This window comes from Lytechinus pictus, chromosome 2 (assembly GCF_037042905.1).
Source record: "Lytechinus pictus isolate F3 Inbred chromosome 2, Lp3.0, whole genome shotgun sequence".
Taxonomy (NCBI): Eukaryota; Metazoa; Echinodermata; class Echinoidea; order Temnopleuroida; family Toxopneustidae; genus Lytechinus; species Lytechinus pictus.
In genome coordinates, this window is record NC_087246.1 from 31013013 (window position 1) to 31026961 (window position 13949).

Consider the following 13949-nt stretch of genomic DNA (forward strand, 5'->3'; position numbering starts at 1 on the left):
TGCAAGTTACGTCTTTCAGATAAGATACTCTTGGATAGCTTGTATACATGGTACAATTTCAGCACCTGGGAATCACTGAAATTTTTAAAGGTAACCTAGCTTGCATACTTCACTATATGAAAAGTTAAAAATGATTATACTCAAGATCATGTAAAAATAATTATAATATACAACATTAATATATGCATTTCTTCTTTCCTTTGCTATTCTCAGAATCAATCCGTCTTGTGGGTGGCTCATCTGATTCTGAAGGTCGAGTGGAAGTCTATTACAATGGAGAGTGGGGAACAGTATGTGATGATTTGTGGGATGATACCGATGCTACAGTGGTGTGTCAGATCCTTGGTCTGGGTGGTTCAGGGACTGCACAAAGTAATGCTGCCTTTGGAGTAGGTAGTGGAAACATCATTCTTGACAATGTTCAGTGTGACGGAACTGAAACAGATCTCTTTGCTTGTCCTAGTAATGGTCCAAACAATCACAACTGTGGCCACAGTGAGGATGCAGGAGTTGTATGCACCAGCACAACGACATCGTCACCTGCTGGTGAGTTCTTCTTTAATAGGAGGCTATAATAATATTTAATTGTTGTGGAGACCTGAAGAAGATATTTTTGATAATGATATCAAAATTGCAAGTTTTTTTGTTAACTTAAGTTCTCAAATGTCAACCAAATACCAAAGATCATTCCTGAGTTTCTACATGATTACATGTAGGTTGATGAGTTCTTAAATTCTTGATGTTTCTCAGAATCATTGAAAATTATGAATGACCTCCAGTCTTCCAATTTGCAAGTTACGTCTTTCAGATAAGATATATCTGGATAGCTTGTATACATTGTACAATTTCGGCACTTGGCTTATGGATCAAACCTAGGTGGCAAATTAACTGAATGGTTTAAATGGTATTTGGATGCATGAAAATGCTTGTGAATCATATTCATGAACTATAAAATTTCTTGACAGATCGGCGACAAAAAACTTTTGCTCGAATATTCTTTGAATCGATCCGTATTGTGGGTGGCTCTATTATGAATACCAAGGCCAAGTGGGAGTCTATATCGATATAGCTTAGAGTTTTGTGTCAGATTGTTGGTCTAGGTGGTTCTAGGACTGTCTTTTGTTACAGATGCATACAGTCTCCATTTATGTGTCTTTATACATTCATTCTGAATTTCCTCTTTCCTTTACTTTCAGAAACAATTCGTCTTGTGGGTGGATCCTCAGATACTGAAGGTCGAGTGGAAGTCTATTACGATGGAGAGTGGGGAACTGTATGTGATGATTTGTGGGATGATACCGATGCTACAGTGGTGTGTCAGATCCTTGGTCTGGGTGGTTCAGGGACTGCACAAAGTAATGCTGCCTTTGGAGAAGGTAGTGGAAACATCATTCTTGACAATGTTCAGTGTGACGGAACTGAAACAGATCTCTTTGCTTGTCTTAGTAACGGTCCAAACAATCATAACTGTGTGCACGGTGAAGATGCAGGAGTAGAATGCACCAGCACAACTACATCTTCACCTACTGGTGAGTGTTTTTTAATAGAAGACTATAATGATAACTAATTGTTGTGAAGACCTGGAGTAGTCCTTATTTTTCATAAAGATGGCTATGTCTTTGAGGTACACATTTCTGAAATGTCAACCAAATAGCAAAGATCTTTCCTAACTTTCTCAATGATCAGTTGTAGCTTGATCAGCCTTCAAGTCCTTGATGTTTCTTAAAGACTTTTAAAATCATGAAGGACCTTCACTCTTCCAATAAGATTTCAGACAAGACAAATTCTGGATAGCTTGTATACATTGTACAATTTCAGCACCTGGGAATCACTGAACTTTTTAAAGGTAACCTAGCTTGCATACTTCACTATATGAAAATATAAAAATGATCATACTCAAGATCATGTAAAAATAATTATAATATACAACATTAATATATGCATTTCTTCTTTCCTTTGCTATTCTCAGAATCAATCCGTCTTGTGGGTGGCTCATCTGATTCTGAAGGTCGAGTGGAAGTCTATTACAATGGAGAGTGGGGAACAGTATGTGATGATTTGTGGGATGATACCGATGCTACAGTGGTGTGTCAGATCCTTGGTCTGGGTGGTTCAGGGACTGCACAAAGTAATGCTGCCTTTGGAGTAGGTAGTGGAAACATCATTCTTGACAATGTTCAGTGTGACGGAACTGAAACAGATATCTTTGCTTGTCCTAGTAATGGTCCAAACAATCACAACTGCGGCCACAGTGAGGATGCAGGAGTTGTATGCACCAGCACAACGACATCGTCACCTGCTGGTGAGTTCTTCTTTAATAGGAGGCTATAATAATATTTAATTGTTGTGGAGACCTGAAGAAGATATTTTTGATAATGATATCAAAATTGCAAGTTTTTTTGTTAAATTAAGTTCTCAAATGTCAACCAAATAACAAAGATCATACCTGAGTTTTTACATGATTACATGTAGGTTGATGAGTTCTTAAATTCTTGATGTTTCTCAAAATCATTGAAAATTATGAATGACCTCCAGTCTTCCAATTTGCAAGTTACGTCTTTCAGATAAGATACTCTTGGATAGCTTGTATACATGGTACAATTTCAGCACCTGGGAATCACTGAAATTTTTAAAGGTAACCTAGCTTGCATACTTCACTATATGAAAAGTTAAAAATGATTATACTCAAGATCATGTAAAAATAATTATAATATACAACATTAATATATGCATTTCTTCTTTCCTTTGCTATTCTCAGAATCAATCCGTCTTGTGGGTGGCTCATCTGATTCTGAAGGTCGAGTGGAAGTCTATTACAATGGAGAGTGGGGAACAGTATGTGATGATTTGTGGGATGATACCGATGCTACAGTGGTATGTCAGATCCTTGGTCTGGGTGGTTCAGGGACTGCACAAAGTAATGCTGCCTTTGGAGTAGGTAGTGGAAACATCATTCTTGACAATGTTCAGTGTGACGGAACTGAAACAGATCTCTTTGCTTGTCCTAGTAATGGTCCAAACAATCACAACTGTGGCCACAGTGAGGATGCAGGAGTTGTATGCACCAGCACAACGACATCGTCACCTGCTGGTGAGTTCTTCTTTAATAGGAGGCTATAATAATATTTAATTGTTGTGGAGACCTGAAGAAGATATTTTTGATAATGATATCAAAATTGCAAGTTTTTTTGTTAACTTAAGTTCTCAAATGTCAACCAAATACCAAAGATCATTCCTGAGTTTCTACATGATTACATGTAGGTTGATGAGTTCTTAAATTCTTGATGTTTCTCAGAATCATTGAAAATTATGAATGACCTCCAGTCTTCCAATTTGCAAGTTACGTCTTTCAGATAAGATACTTTTGGATAGCTTGTATACATTGTACAATTTCGGCACTTGGCTTATGGATCAAACCTAGGTGGCAAATTAACTGAATGGTTTAAATGGTATTTGGATGCATGAAAATGCTTGTGAATCATATTCATGAACTATAAAATTTCTTGACAGATCGGCGACAAAAAACTTTTGCTCGAATATTCTTTGAATCGATCCGTATTGTGGGTGGCTCTATTATGAATACCAAGGTCAAGTGGGAGTCTATATCGATATAGCTTAGAGTTTTGTGTCAGATTGTTGGTCTAGGTGGTTCTAGGACTGTCTTTTGTTACAGATGCATACAGTCTCCATTTATGTGTCTTTATACATTCATTCTGAATTTCCTCTTTCCTTTACTTTCAGAAACAATTCGTCTTGTGGGTGGATCCTCAGATACTGAAGGTCGAGTGGAAGTCTATTACGATGGAGAGTGGGGAACTGTATGTGATGATTTGTGGGATGATACCGATGCTACAGTGGTGTGTCAGATCCTTGGTCTGGGTGGTTCAGGGACTGCACAAAGTAATGCTGCCTTTGGAGAAGGTAGTGGAAACATCATTCTTGACAATGTTCAGTGTGACGGAACTGAAACAGATCTCTTTGCTTGTCTTAGTAACGGTCCAAACAATCATAACTGTGTGCACGGTGAAGATGCAGGAGTAGAATGCACCAGCACAACTACATCTTCACCTACTGGTGAGTGTTTTTTAATAGAAGACTATAATGATAACTAATTGTTGTGAAGACCTGGAGTAGTCCTTATTTTTCATAAAGATGGCTATGTCTTTGAGGTACACATTTCTGAAATGTCAACCAAATAGCAAAGATCTTTCCTAACTTTCTCAATGATCAGTTGTAGCTTGATCAGCCTTCAAGTCCTTGATGTTTCTTAAAGACTTTTAAAATCATGAAGGACCTTCACTCTTCCAATAAGATTTCAGACAAGACAAATTCTGGATAGCTTGTATACATTGTACAATTTCAGCACCTGGGAATCACTGAACTTTTTAAAGGTAACCTAGCTTGCATACTTCACTATATGAAAATATAAAAATGATCATACTCAAGATCATGTAAAAATAATTATAATATACAACATTAATATATGCATTTCTTCTTTCCTTTGCTATTCTCAGAATCAATCCGTCTTGTGGGTGGCTCATCTGATTCTGAAGGTCGAGTGGAAGTCTATTACAATGGAGAGTGGGGAACAGTATGTGATGATTTGTGGGATGATACCGATGCTACAGTGGTGTGTCAGATCCTTGGTCTGGGTGGTTCAGGGACTGCACAAAGTAATGCTGCCTTTGGAGTAGGTAGTGGAAACATCATTCTTGACAATGTTCAGTGTGACGGAACTGAAACAGATCTCTTTGCTTGTCCTAGTAATGGTCCAAACAATCACAACTGCGGCCACAGTGAGGATGCAGGAGTTGTATGCACCAGCACAACGACAGCGTCACCTGCTGGTGAGTTCTTCTTTCATAGGAGGCTATAATAATATCTAATTGTTGTGGAGACCTGAAGAAGACATTTTTCGATAATGATATCAAAATTGCAAGTTTTTTTGTTAAATTAAGTTCTCAAATGTCAACCAAATACCAAAGATCATACCTGAGTTTCTACATGATCACATGTAGGTTGATGAGTTCTTAAATTCTTGATGTTTCTCAAAATCATTGAAAATTATGAATGACCTCCAGTCTTCCAATTTGCAAGTTACGTCTTTCAGATAAGATACTTTTGGATAGCTTGTATACATTGTACAATTTTGGCACTTGGCTTATGGATCATTGAACTTTTAAAATGTAACCTAGGTGGCAAATTAACTGAATGGTTTAAATGGTATTTGGATGCATGAAAATGCTTGTGAATCATATTCATGAACTATAAAATTTCTTGACAGATCGGCTACAAAAAACTTTTGCTTGAATATTCTTGGAATCGATCCGTATTGTGGGTGGCTTTATTATGAATGCCAAGGCCAAGTGGGAGTCTATATCGATATAGCTTAGAGTTTTGTGTCAGATTGTTGGTCTAGGTGGTTCTAGGACTGTCTTTTGTTACAGATGCATACAGTCTCCATTTATGTGTCTTTATACATTTATCCTGCATTTCCTCTTTCCTTTACTTTCAGAAACAATTCGTCTTGTGGGTGGATCCTCAGATACTGAAGGTCGAGTGGAAGTCTATTACGATGGAGAGTGGGGAACTGTATGTGATGATTTGTGGGATGAATCGGATGCTACAGTGGTTTGTCAAATCCTTGGTCTGGGTGATTCAGGGACTGCACGAAGTAATGCCGCCTTTGGAGAAGGTAGTGGAAGCATCATTCTTGACAATGTTGAGTGTGACGGAACTGAAACAGATCTCTTTGCTTGTCCTAGTAACGGTCCAAACAATGAGAACTGTGTGCACGGTGAAGATGCAGGAGTAGAATGCACCAGCACAACTACATCTTCACCTACTGGTGAGTGTTTTTTTAATAGAAGGCTATAATGATAACTAATTGTTGTGAAGACCTGGAGTAGTCCTTATTTTTCATAAAGATGGCTATGTCTTTGAGGTACAAATTTCTGAAATGTCAACCAAATATCAAAGATCTTTCCTAACTTTCTCAATGATCAGTTGTAGCTTGATCAGCCTTCAAGTCCTTGATGTTTCTTAAAGACTTTTAAAATCATGAAGGACCTTCACTCTTCCAATAAGATTTCAGACAAGACAAATTCTGGATAGCTTGTATACATTGTACAATTTCAGCACCTGGGAATCACTGAACTTTTTAAAGGTAACCTAGCTTGCATACTTCACTATATGAAAATATAAAAATGATCATACTCAAGATCACGTAAAAATAATTATAATATACAACATTAATATATGCATTTCTTCTTTCCTTTGCTATTCTCAGAATCCATCCGTCTTGTGGGTGGCTCATCTGATTCTGAAGGTCGAGTGGAAGTCTATTACAATGGAGAGTGGGGAACTGTATGTGATGATTTGTGGGATGATACCGATGCTACAGTGGTGTGTCAGATCCTTGGTCTGGGTGGTTCAGGGACTGCACAAAGTAATGCTGCCTTTGGAGTAGGTAGTGGAAACATCATTCTTGACAATGTTCAGTGTGACGGAACTGAAACAGATCTCTTTGCTTGTCCTAGTAACGGTCCAAACAATCACAACTGCGGCCACAGTGAGGATGCAGGAGTTGTATGCACCAGCACAACGACATCGTCGATTGCTGGTGAGTTCTTCTTTAATAGGAGGTTATAATAATATCTAATTGTTGTGGAGACCTGAAGAAGATATTTTTCGATAATAATATCAAAATTGCAATTTTTTTGTTAAATTAAGTTTTCAAATGTCAACCAAATACCAAAGATCATACCTGAGTTTCTACATGATCACATGTAGGTTGATGAGTTCTTAAATTCTTGATGTTTCTCAAAATCATTGAAAATTATGAATGACCTCCAGTCTTCCAATTTGCAAGTTAAGGCTTTCAGATAAGATACTTTTTGGATAGCTTGTATATATTGTACAATTTCAGCACTTGGCTCATAATCACTGAACTTTTGAATTGTAAACTAGGTGGCAAATTAAAGGACAAGTCCACCCCAAATAAAAGTTGATTTGAATAAAAAGAGAAAAATGAAACAAGCACAACACTGAAAATTTCATCAAAATAGGATATAAAATAAAAAAGCTATGACATTTTAAAGCTTTGCTTAATTTCACAAAACAGTTATATGCACATCCCGGTTGGTATGGAAATGAGGGAGCTGATGACATCACTCACTATTTCTTTTGTATTTTATTATATGAAATATTCTAACTTTCTCCTCATTGTCCTGTGAAACAAAGTTTTATTTCTCGCTGAACATGATTACCAATGTTAAACATTCTATGGTTCAGTCAAGTTGGTCCTTATTTTCAAATCCGTAAAAATTGAAATATTGTGTAATTCCAACAATAAAAAACAAAAGAAAGAGTGAGTGAGTGAGTGAGAGAGAGACATCATTTAGCTCTCTCATTTGCATGTGACTAAATTGTGCAAATAATATTTTGTGAAAAATAAGCGAAACTTCAAGATGTCATAACTTTCTTATTTTACATCCGACTTTGATGAAATATGCGGCATTATGCTTGGCTGATTTTTCCCTATTGATTCAAATCAACATTTTTCTGAGGAGGACTTGACCTTTAACTGAATGATATTAATGGTAATTGGATACATGAAAATGCTTGTGAATCATATTCATGAACTAAAACAATTCTTGACAGATCAGCTACATAAAACTCTTGCTTGAGCATAATTGTCAGAATCCTTCCGTATTGTGGGTGGCTCTATCATGAGTACCAAGGCCAAGTGGAAGTCCATTAAAATATAGCTTACAGTGGTTCTGGGACTCTATTTTGCCATTAATGTGATATTGATCTTGGCTTAATATCAGAATAGAGGTTTCGAACATATAGTGAGTAGGGAAAATTTGCATGAAGTGACCACTTCTTTATAATAATGGACACTTCGTAATTGAAAGAAAACTTTAAAAGGATAGAATCATAGGTGAAATTAATTTACATTTGTTCTTTCCTTTGCTATTTTCAGAATGACACTTCGTAATTGAAAGAAAACTTTAAAAGGATAGAATCATAGGTGAAATTAATTTACATTTGTTCTTTCCTTTGCTATTTTCAGAATGACACTTCGTAATTGAAAGAAAACTTTAAAAGGATAGAATCATAGGTGAAATTAATTTACATTTGTTCTTTCCTTTGCTATTTTCAGAATGACACTTCGTAATTGAAAGAAAACTTTAAAAGGATAGAATCATAGGTGAAATTAATTTACATTTGTTCTTTCCTTTGCTATTTTCAGAATGACACTTCGTAATTGAAAGAAAACTTTAAAAGGATAGAATCATAGGTGAAATTAATTTACATTTGTTCTTTCCTTTGCTATTTTCAGAATCGATCCGTCTTGTGGATGGCGCATCAGATTCTCAAGGTCGAGTGGAAGTCTATTACGGTGGAGAGTGGGGAACTGTATGTGATGATTTGTGGGATGACACTGATGCTACAGTAGTTTGTCAAATCCTTGGTCTGGGTGATTCAGGGATTGCCCTTAGTTTTGCTGCCTTTGGAGAAGGTAGTGGAAGCATCATTCTTGACAACGTTGAATGTGACGGAACTGAAACAGATCTATTTGCTTGTCCTAGTAACGGTCCAAACAATCACAACTGTCGCCACATTGAGGATGCAGGAGTTGTATGCAACAGCACAACTAGATCTCCACCTACTGGTGAGTTTGTTTTCTCACCCAGCAGAGGTGAAGGTGAGACTAAGTGATCCAAATGTCGTCCGTCCGTCACAAACATTATGACACATAACTCCGCAACCCTTAGTCACTTTCAACCAAACTAACTTGGATGGTAGATGTATACAGTATTATACAGTATATATGCCTAAAGTTTTGATAATGTTCAATCCAATTACATCTACTATTAAAGCACATATTTTCGACACCTTGTTGAGAAAATTACATATATCCTATCTGGATAGAAAATTCAACGAAATAACAAATTTTGCCTGTCCAGTTTAATTTATCTGGCTATTCTGCTTAGAAAATCTGCTCCAACATTTTCAGAGCCTCGGATTGCTTCGATCCTAAATCTGAATGGTTGAAGTGACAAGGCCTACCTCATTACTCGACTATTCGTACACTTATATAGCCTGGTTGAGATAAGAGAGTGGACGATGATCAGTCTCTATGAGAAACTCCTTGCCTTCTAGATACACTTGGAATTTGCCAATTCCCCAAACTAAAGCTAAACATTCCCTCTCTATGGTAGAATATGCCTGTTTACGGGGTAAAAGCTTTCTACTCGCATAGGCTACAGGGTACTTATCATCATCATATTCTTGTAGCAACACTGCACTTACTCCTGTTGATGATGCGTCTGTACGCAAAATGAAAGGTTTATCTAGATCTGGCAAATTAAGGATAGGGGCTGAACTAATTAAGGCACGCCTTTAACTTCTGGAAGGCTTCTTCCTCCTGTTCTCCCCAAGTAAGCTTGTTTGGCTTACGATTTTTGGTCTGATTTGTTAGCGGAGCTGCAATAGATGCAAAGGCAGGTATGAACTTGCGGTAGTAGCTTGCAAGTCCAATGAAGGATCTCATTTCCTTCTTGGTTTCGGGTCTAGGGGCAGTAAGAATTTTCTCTACCTTGTCTTGTTGAGGTTTCAACTTGGCCTCTTCTACTACATGTCCTAGAAAATCTACTTGTTTACAAGCTATCTGACATTTGCTAGGTCTAGCTGTAAGACCTGCAGTCCTTAGCCTAGCAAATAGTTCATGCAGAACTTGCAGATGCTCTTCCCAAGTACTCGTGTGAATAAGTACGTCATCAAGATAGTTATGAACATTGGACATCCCTTGCAAAAGCGCACACATGACCCTACTAAAAGTCGCGGGAACGTTCACTAGCCCGAATGGCATAACACGAAATTGATAAAGTCCATTGGGACTTCGAAATGCAGTCTTCTCCTTCGCCTCTTGCGAAAGTGGTATTTGCCAATAGCCCTTCAACAAATCCAGCTTGGAGAAGAACTTGGATCCTGAGAGATAAGCAAATATCTAATCTGGATTGGGTAATGGTTCCGCATCAAAGACTGTAATACGGTTAAGTAGGCGAAAGTCAATACAAAACCGATTACTTCCATCAGACTTCCTTACTAGAACTATGGGGGATGAATAGGGTGAGTCTGATGGTTCTATAACACCCATTCTGATCATATTTTGTTTTTCTTCCACAATTACATTTTTCATGGAATGAGGCACAGGATATATGGTCTCTGCCTAATTGGGTCAGGAGAGGTGAGCTTCACCGAATGCTCTCCTAAGTTTGTCCTCCCTGGGACATCGGTCAGAACATCTTGAAAGCTAGTCAGAAGGGACTTTACCTGTCCTAATTGTTCCCTATTCTTATCGGCACTTAACGAAACATCCTTAATCGTTTCTGTTGGTTCAAAGACCGGAAGTTGGATACCAAGTTTATGGAATATTGGTTCAGAGTCTATGACATGAGACATTTCCTGTCCTGATCCTACTCTAAATTCACTTTCATCTACAATGGTAGCCTGTGCACCAATTTCTAGATTAGACTCAATATTTGACTCAGCCTCTTCCTGACTTACATCTACTTCTCTTTCTATGTATTTCTTAAACATATTGGCATGGAATGTCTTCATTGTTCCATTTACATCTAGTCTATAGTCCTGATCACTTAGTTTATGAACGACACTAAATGGTCCCTTCCATTGGAGCAGTAATTTATAATAAGTAATATAATAAGTGCCTTATCACCTGGCCTAAATTGTCTATCTCTACTCTTTCTATTGTAGTACTTGGTACTCTTAGCCACTGACTTTCTAAGTTCCTGTTGAGCTGCATCTAGTGTCATCTCTAGACGTTCTCTCCCCATTGGCATATGTCTGTCTCGAGAGACAATAGAGTTTGCGCTGGTAGTTTCCTTTTAGTTCCTTATTCATAAAGTGCAGCTCTTGCGATGGCTAAATAGTCCAATCCTTGAGAGGCAGGTCTTGTTGCAGTTGCTGCATACAAATTTCACTTGTGGCTGAGCTGTTGGAGCCATGGCTAACTGTCGTCTTAGTTGTCTTTCTTGTCTTTTCTCCTCCCATTGTTCTACTCTTCTCTGTTCGCTCCTTTGGATGCCCATCTTCACAGCATGTCTCCATTTGGGGCGATCTGCAGCTAGGGCTTCCCAGTTTGTAGTGTTGATTTCACTGGTCTTCATATCCCTCTTGCACACATCCTTGAAGCGGAGGACAGGTCTTCCAACAGCCCTGGTCCCGGTCGCTAGCTCTCCGTACAATATGTCTTTCGGAATACGGCCGTCGTCCATTCTAGTGACATGCCCAAGACGTTCTCTAAGATCAACAGTATCCTGATACTCTGTCTTAACTTCATGATTAGGTAACTGACCTGACCAAAGTTCTTTCAATATTGATAGGGGCCCTCTCTCACTGCGCCCATATATGAGCTCAAATGGGGGAAAATCCCATAGAAGACTGAGGAACCTCGCGATATGCAAACAAGACAGATGCAAGATAGCGGTCCCAATCGGATGGGCGATCTGCACATATCCTACGCAGGATCTGCTTAAGCGTTCCATTGAAGCGCTCTACCAAGCCATTGCAAGCCGGATGGTATGGCGTGGTAGTGAGGTGCCTAATGGAAAGTAGCCGACTGACCTCGCAAAAGAGACTAGACGTAAATAGAGCGCCTTGATCAGATAAAATCTCGCTTGGCATACCAACTTGCGCAAATATATCTACAAGTGCTTCTGCCACGGTAACTGTCTCAATATTCGGCAAAGCCACTGATTCAGGATATCTTGTTGCACAATCTACAACTGTAAGGATATATCTATTCTTACATGCGGTGACAGGTTGAATGGGGCCCACTAAATCGATAGCTACCCGTTTAAAGGGTACATCTATGACATGCATCTTACCTAAGGGGACACGGGGTACCCTACCTCTCGGAATTGTCCTCTGACAGACATCACAAGACTGGCACAATCTGGTGACATCAGAATTCACTCCTGGCCAATAGAAATTTGATAACACTTTATCTCAAGTTTTCTTACCTCCTTGATGACCTCCCATCAGTCCTTCGTGGGCTAATTTCATCACCAGTTTACGGTTCACTTGGGGCACGACAAGTTGGGTTACTGCATTACCCTGTATTACACTTTTTGGTTCAAATTTCCGATACAGTAATCCATTTTCTATGAAACAATATGAATCACTTCTACTTCTATCGAGCCCAGACTTGGCATATGAGCTAAACTTATCTAGTGTTTTGTCATCCTCTTGAGCTTTCCTTATGTCATCTGGGGACATATTTCGAATGGGCAAAGGAACCATAAGAGCCCTAGGGGTTTTCTTACCTTCCTTACTCTGTGCACGGGTTTGCATCGCCATTCCTACAAATGTAGCATCTTCACTTCCAGTAGAAACATCGGTTTTTGTAGCTACATTTACTTTCGATTTAGGATTGACTAAATCATCTCTACTGATACTACTATCATCTGACTCTTCAGTTTGTGTAGCGATGTCTACCCTTGCTTTAAGTCTCCCTGAATCATGACTACCCCCTGGTGGTAGTACATTATCTATATTCCCTAGAATTATATCAAAGACTGGGGACTTCATACAAAGGGCTTCCACATCTCCAGAAAAGAACAGAGTGTGTATGTGAACTTTCGCGGTGGGATACCTACGAAGAGTACCATCTATCAAGATACACAACCTAGTCTTACCTGTCATTTGGCTAGACTTCACCAAAGACCTTTTAACTACAACACCTGAGCAACCAGTATCGCAAAGCACTGTAGCTTTATGAGACCATACGCTGCCGTCATACACGTATTTCATACGTGAGCGCAACTTTTCCTTACATGATGCGCACATTTACAAGCACTTTCTAGCTTTATTATTCGCAGCGCGTCTCTTTAATTGCTCCATCGATGCTGTAACTAGAAACAATCCTTGCTCAGTTTCACTGTCCTGAGCAGAAGAGGAATGAATTGGACAAGAAGCACATTCATTGTTCCCTTTAGTTCTCTCCTCATCCCGTTTGTCCTTACGTCCTTTATGACGATTTGGGTTCTTAGATTCCTTATCTATAAGACCTACACTTGCCTGGGACTTATTCTTACTCCAACAGTCCTTAGCTACATGTAGGTGCCCTTTCTTACCACATACAAAGCAGGGTCCCATTTGTTTCCTATATTTGGTACTAGGATTAGTAACAGGTTTCTGCAAACCTATTTTCTCCTTATGATAATCTGCTGGTCTATTACTACCAACACTATGCCTATGATTATGCTTTGGGACCCTAAACTGACCTCCATGTGCGGCAACATATACTTCCGCCAAATCTGTTACTTCCTTAACCGACTTAGGGGTACGTTCTTTCAAGAACACTGACATGCCTGGACCACACCGATCTAGTAATTGTTGCCAAACTATCAAGCCTTTAAATCATCATAAGTCCTATCAGTTCCTGTTAGATCTAGCCACCTATCAAAGTAATGCTCTAGTCTCACTACATACTGCCGTGCTGACTCATCAGCCTCTGGTTCTGCAGTTTAAAACTTTTTCTGAAAATCAATTGCAGACAACTGAAATCTCCTTAACAAAGCTTCCTTTAATAAAGGATAATCATGGGCCTCATCTAAACCTAGCCTACTGTATACTTATAAGGCTTTTCCTTGTAACAGAGCGCCCAAATTGATAGCCCAAGTCGCACTTGGCCATCCTTGAGTGGTAGCATATCGCTCAAAGCGTTCCAAATATGCATCTATATTGTCCTTGCCCTCTACGAAATGGGGCAACTTAGGGGGTTTCGTTAAACTATGGCGTGACTCTCTGTCTCCGGTAAGAGATGCATTCTCTTTCCTGACATTTTCTAAGGCGATTTGTTTCTCTAGAATTTCTAATTCTCTTTGTTTATCCTCCCTTACTCTAACTCTTTCTTC

General features: G+C 38.8%; 1 protein-coding gene across 8 annotated transcripts in view; it reads left to right on the forward strand.

Annotated features, from left to right (window-relative positions):
* The window catches only part of LOC129281473 (uncharacterized), a 65131-nt gene that overhangs the window by 23206 nt on the left and 27976 nt on the right, over positions 1 to 13949 (forward strand). For 6 of the 8 annotated variants that reach the window (XM_064115404.1, XM_064115414.1, XM_064115419.1 and 3 more), the window contains 9 exons: positions 214 to 546; positions 1197 to 1529; positions 1970 to 2302; positions 2759 to 3091; positions 3742 to 4074; positions 4515 to 4847; positions 5516 to 5848; positions 6290 to 6622; positions 8348 to 8680. In XM_064115404.1, coding sequence (XP_063971474.1) covers positions 214 to 546; positions 1197 to 1529; positions 1970 to 2302; positions 2759 to 3091; positions 3742 to 4074; positions 4515 to 4847; positions 5516 to 5848; positions 6290 to 6622; positions 8348 to 8680 — 2997 coding nt within the window. The remainder of the gene's footprint in view (positions 1 to 213; positions 547 to 1196; positions 1530 to 1969; positions 2303 to 2758; positions 3092 to 3741; positions 4075 to 4514; positions 4848 to 5515; positions 5849 to 6289; positions 6623 to 8347; positions 8681 to 13949) is intronic. The other 2 variants (XM_064115430.1, XM_064115431.1) reach the window with 2 other exon arrangements.